The following is a 6,260-nucleotide window of genomic DNA, read 5'->3' as shown; positions in this document are numbered from 1 at the left end:
CACCATTCCAGAGCATGGGAGCAAGTCCGGGAGTCTGAGGGAGCAGCAGAAGAACTTAACACTGTCCTGGACATACAGTCAGGTGCATAAATAAATAAATAAATAAAGCACATCTTGTTTGTTTCATTTTAAAGCCATTGTGGTGGTGAATTGAGGCCAAAATATGACAATTCTGTCACTGTCCCAATATTTATGCACCTGACTGTATATGTACACATATTATACAGTATTAATTATTAATCCTATTGATGGTCTATAGCAGTGCACCACTAACAGTGCATGTTTTCCACATCTCCTAGTTGGTGTACAGGTAAATTTATTACTGGCTGATGCATTTTAAAAGATCCACAGTTGGTGCTAATCATTTCATTTGTGATACTGAGAAGAACATGCAACACTAGTAACATCCTATTATATTACTATTTCTATTGTGGTCATGGTGTGTGCTAGGGAGACGGAAACCCCCCCTGCGTTTGCCTATGAAGTGCTATTTTATTGCATACTGATGTGCATGCATTCAAATCGCTTGCTGTTTCTAGCACTTCAAATAAAAGGTTAAAATACCTGATACATGACAGATAAACCTCTCTCTTGCACTCCTACCTCACATGATTTAATGTGAACTGAAGAGTCAACTAAGCAGTAACAACATAAGTACTACATTACAAATGATTTAATGATGTGCAAAGGAATAGAGGTAGGATGTGCTTATGCATGACTTTGCACCATTCTGACTATAGTAATGGTAAGCAAAGCCTACGCAATCACCTTGCAAAAGGGTTGTAATACCATCTCACAGTGGCTTAGCTGGGCACCTCTGTGCCCCGCCTTTAGTGCATAGGACTTCCTGGCTTCACACAACAAGCACCAGGAAAACCTTGGGAGCAGGAAGACATGGGGGGCGTACATATCCAGGTTGCAGTTGGACATCCAACATGCCGTCCCCTCGATCACATGCCCTGGGCAGCTGCCCCAGTCCCTCGCCCCTCATTACCTGTTGGCATCTCAGACAGCTACAGTACAGATTTATATATGATGTAATGTAAGATCTGTATAAGTGTGTGCAGTGCACATGCAGAAACATTTGAGCCCCACCTAACAAAAGAAGTGTCTGGCTACTGCAAATGAACCCTTAGAGCATTACTTTTGCTATAACCATTCTATTCATTTCACAAATTCAAATATATAAAAATAGATAAACTTTTTTTTATATTGGCCAATTTATCTCTCCTTTCTTGGTAATTTATATAACACTGTGCTCAGGTAATAAGGAGAATAATAAAACTTTAATACTGACATGTTCTATGAGGACATATTTTGTATTATGTACTGTAAGCCTAATATCAACCTTAATGGACAATGCATGTATTGTACGTGTATAAGTGAAAAAAAGTCATAGGTACTCTAAGGTAATAAAATAACGTTATTAAACTTGAACATAATACTTACAAAATATAAATAAACTATACAGTTTAAAGTTAGCTGGCACCAATACAAGTCATGCATGCTCCCAACATGAGCATGTGATCTTTCTGAGCAAGGATTGTATAGAAAAGGTCCAGTCTGGTTCAAAACACATCTCCAAAAGATACATTTACTGTACAAATTGAAGTTAAGCAAAATCTTTAGACACCGCTTCTACAAAATTTGGAGCAGACATTAAAATTCCTATAGTACATATGATAGTGAACACAGAAAATGCCATTAGGCACAACCGATCCACCACAGATGCTGCAAACTTCCATTCATTGCATATTGACTCATCCTCATCCTGGTCTCTGAACCTGTTAGCAATATAACGCAGCTCTTCCAAAATCTTGCCTAAATCATGGTCTCCCTCTGAATGGCGTGGGTGGTGAATAAGGTTTTCATCATGCGATGGGGAACAGGTCATCCTGCCACATATTACTCCAGAGTCAGTGGTAGGTGTGCAATGGATGCCTTCCAGACCACGGAAGCCAATATATAGCATGTTCCCATTGCTGGACTGCTGACCACTGACGGTATTAACTTCAATGCTTGTCATACTACAGCGCCGTTGTTTATTATCATGCTGGCATACAGGCCTGACCTTGTCTTCACCAGGTCTCTTCATTCTCAGAAACCAAGCACACCAGTTTAATAGAATTATCCGTGTCTAAGCAAATAGAGAAAAATTTAAACATTTTACAATCAGGTATCACAGATATTGTTTTAACAGTGTTCATAGCAATGTTTAATGCATGTACTATAGTAATTGAATTATGAACTCAATTTTTAGATTCATTAACTTTAGCGTAGACTTCATTAAAATTTGTACACAAAAGAATGGACTGCAGCTTTCCTACGCTCTTTTTACCACATCACTCTCCCGAATCCAAGTTTTCTCCTGTGTTGCCACCCACCACTGGAATGATCTCCTTTATTCTATCAAGCTGTCCCCCAGCCTGAACAGTTGAAAACAGTAATTGAAAACCCACCCATTCTTGAAAGCATACCATGTGTCAACAGTCTGTCTGCTCCTTTTGCTCTAGATTGTAAGCTCTAAAGAGCAGGGCCCTCTTCCCTCCTGTTCTCATTACCTACAACTCTTGTTCACCAACTACACCTGCACTTCATCTTTCGATCCTCTGCCCCTTGACTCCATTCACTCTTCGAACCTCTTTCAGTGATTCTAAACCTATTAGTTGCGCCCACAGTAATAGGCACAGATTTCAGCTTGCACAGAATACTCCTCCTGCACCCCTTTACCCATCTTGGCTATCAGTAGTTGTGTTGAGAGTTGTTGGGGGCTTCTGTAATAGGCTGCAAGCTGCCGCCACTGCAGGTACTCCTACTAGTCTTCCCGTATATATTTAAGGCGGCAATCATTTTAAAAGCAAAACTAGCTTGTTTTGCCTCTAAAATGATTGCCGCTTTAAAAAATTAGGAAGACTTTCAGGAGTTCCCGCAGTGGCTGTAGCTCACAACCTATTATATAAGCCCCAACAACATCTACAAAAAGATCACATATGGTCACCCCAGTTATAAGATAATTTACATTAGTATATACAGTATGTTTATGGTTTACTGCTCGTATGATCAGAATAGTAACAATAATCCTATTAATATAAGATTTGACTTATTTAAACTACTAAATTACATTGCTGTCAAAAAGACTACATTATAAATTTAGAATTGAATAAGTAAAATGAGAATATAACCTATTTACTAGGTTAGGTTGACAGTAAGCTACTATATGCACCCAAACATATGCCCAGCACCCAGTCTGTATTTGCTCAGTTTTATACTTAATTCACATTATTCTAATTATGGTAGAGATGAGCAACATTTTCAATACTGTGCCATGGAATATTTGAAATAAAAGAAAATATTTCTGCAAGGCTGAAAATAAACATTAGAGTTAGTGTTTTATCTTTAGAACACAAGGCGAATTAGCCCTTGAGAATGCAAAGCTTAATGAAGTTAAGGTCAGCAGCCGGAGAGCGTCATGCATAGGCACATTACTGATGTCATTGTTGAGGAACAAACATTTTATTATTCAGTTCTAACAGTGTTTTTGTTCCTGCACCCACAAGGTGAAGTTGTATTTGCAGTATTTTTTAAAACTATAGCAAAATTGAACAACATGCATGTTGTATTTTAAAACACTTAGGTTCCTGACTTGGAGTTGGGTGTAATTTGAATTAAGGCTGCAAAAATCTATTTTACTGCACTGTGCATGAATGGTAAATGGCATCCAGCCTTAAGATAAACATAACTGTTTCCTATGGAGTAAGCAATCAGAGAGCTGCAAATGCAAGCCTAATACAGCATTAACTACATGAGCAGCATATGCAGGTGCACCTCTTAAGCCTAGTGTGACAATAAATGCCATGGAGGAAAACACACTACTATTAGTTCCTTTATTCAAAGGAGGAGACAATACCACTTTGCTTTTGTTATACATGTGGATCTACTTCATATCTTTAGATTTTTATTACTAAACTAAAAATATGGAAATAATCATCAACTTGATAATAACTGCCATATCTTTATTTCCGCCACATGAAGATAAGCTCACAAGGACTCATTTAGAGATGGACTCCTATGCACTGTGAACATATAGTATGTAGGAAAACCTGCACATATAATGCATATAGCATACTGTACAGTATGCCGAGTCAGACACGTCTCAGGATGTGTCCAGATAAACATCAGTAGTATTTGTGCTAGACATACGTCAGGTGTAACAAGTATCTTGAGATTAATAAATGTGAAAGTGGCATTTTCCACAAAAATTGAAATTAAATACACACATCTCCACATCTATAATCACCAACATTGTATTTTGGTGCACCAGCTGTCGAGTAACCATAAGAATTATGCCCCCATAAAGCATCTCTGATGGAACGTCCACATCTAATTGTGCCACAATAACAAGAACATGCCTTATTTAGACCTGCCTATGCTTGCCCACCTCGTTCTGCCTCTCTAGGTGTAAGGAGACACTAGCCAACAATATGTCAAAATCAGTAAACACAGAAATGTGGCACCTATAACTACAGATTTGAGTCCCTAGATGTAAGTCTAGAATATTGTAATTCAAGCCCTGAATGAGAATCAGTAAGTGCAATAGTAGTTTTCAAATTACAAAAATTTCAGTATAAGTGAAAGTTGTATATAAAATGAATATTTATAACCTGACAATCTAACAAAGACTTGAATGTAAATAAGTAGACGAGTTTATAGTGATATAACTAATTGTATGCCACATTGCCAGTTTTTGTATTGATAAGATGTTTTGTTTTAGCGAGAATCTGCTTTCTTTGCGTTAAACCTGGCCAGGAGATATTAAACACGATTTCCAAGCATACTTGCCTACTTTTGAAAAAGCATGTCAGGTAGATGTGAAAGCAACATACATGAGCGCGGCAGTAAAGTGGACGTGTACTGCTCCATCTGAGGATGCGTGCCATAAAACTGATGTACATTCAAATGTAAATGATCTACTTGTTGATGAAAACACACTGATATTTTTCAGAAAATGCCTGTAGCCATAGGGATCATTGTGCCTTATTACCATTGCAGGGAAATTATACTAATTATCCCATTTGAATGTATATATCTCTGTTTTTTCTTTTATATAACAGCTCCATTGTGGCGGTAAGGTACAATCAGGGAGATTATTAGACTCTTCAGGGAGTCAGAGAGATTGCTACTATTTCAGGAAGTCTCCCTGACAATTAGTATGTTCCCAAGATGTATTTGATTTGGCACTGCACTGTACCATGCCGTATAGAAAGCAAAAATGAACACCAGTGCTAATGTCTATTGCTATTACTCTGAGCTTGAATTTTTTTTTAAACTGCGAAGAATTCTTCAGAGAATCCTATTGTTTAGGAAGATTTGACCATTTTCATTGTACATTTAAGCCTGTACACTGAATGCAATTTCATCTACAGTACACATCAGATCTGCTGTTGTATCTAAGGGCAACAGAAATAAACAAATCAATCCAGACAAAACAATTCTCAAAATATGGAGATCACCTTTATGGCCGTTTGCGCAACACTTTACCCAATTATGTACATTTCTTCCATAGCATAGCAGTGAGGAAAACTGCTATTAGTATTCTTATTGCAAAGTTTGAAACAAATCTCTATCATTTTTAGAAGTCATTTTAGACTCTCAATTGTTCTGTTTGTAATGTGACTGTAATATAACCCTTTTATTTAGAATCTGCTGTGGTGGCATATACTGTATGCAAGAAGCCTTGCCATGACCACCATGTGCAGTTACAGTGATCAAATTAAATTGAAATCAAATAACAAGATTAAATAACTTGTTCTGAGTTACAGAATAATATGAATATTTAAGTTAGTCAAAGTCAAAGCATTTCACAAATGAAAACGAAGTATAAGGGATCTGCATAAAATAAAAGTTAACTGCATCGCTTGAACCAGGGGCAGAACTATGGGAGACAATGGAGGCGCCTGCCGCCGGGCTCCAGCACTGAAGGGGGCACTTCCTCCATTGCCCACTATATATTCACCCCACTTAGGACTGTAACTATGTACCCGGAGTGTACCGTCATGGCCGCCCAATACATGGCACCTGAGAAGCCACCATACACTAATGGAGAGCTCCATGTCATACCATCAGCTGCTGCCTTCATCTATCTATAGCCTGTCTGCATGCGCATTGCTACAGTACAGTGTCAGCGGCTGTGAGGGGGGGGGGCACCTAATTATAACTCGCCTCCGGGCGTCTGGGATGAACTTACGCCACTGGCTTGAACT

General features: G+C 38.3%; 1 protein-coding gene across 2 annotated transcripts in view; it reads right to left on the bottom strand.

The window, feature by feature from the left end:
* Window positions 1-223: 223 nt before the first annotated feature.
* LOC148540319 (neuronal acetylcholine receptor subunit alpha-7) overlaps window positions 224-6,260 on the bottom strand; it is a 252,249-nt gene continuing 246,212 nt past the window's right edge. For both annotated transcript variants that reach the window (XM_088443254.1, XM_088443263.1), the window contains one exon: window positions 224-2,137. In XM_088443254.1, the coding sequence (XP_088299380.1) occupies window positions 1,613-2,137 (525 nt within the window). In that variant the 3' untranslated portion in view covers window positions 224-1,612. The remainder of the gene's footprint in view (window positions 2,138-6,260) is intronic.

The sequence above is a fragment of the Taudactylus pleione genome, unplaced genomic scaffold (genome assembly GCF_031769625.1).
Source record: "Taudactylus pleione unplaced genomic scaffold, aTauple2 ptg000019l, whole genome shotgun sequence".
NCBI classification, from domain to species: Eukaryota; Metazoa; Chordata; class Amphibia; order Anura; family Myobatrachidae; genus Taudactylus; species Taudactylus pleione.
The sequence above is the reverse complement of the archived record's forward strand: the minus strand, read 5'-3'. Positions and strand labels throughout refer to the sequence as shown.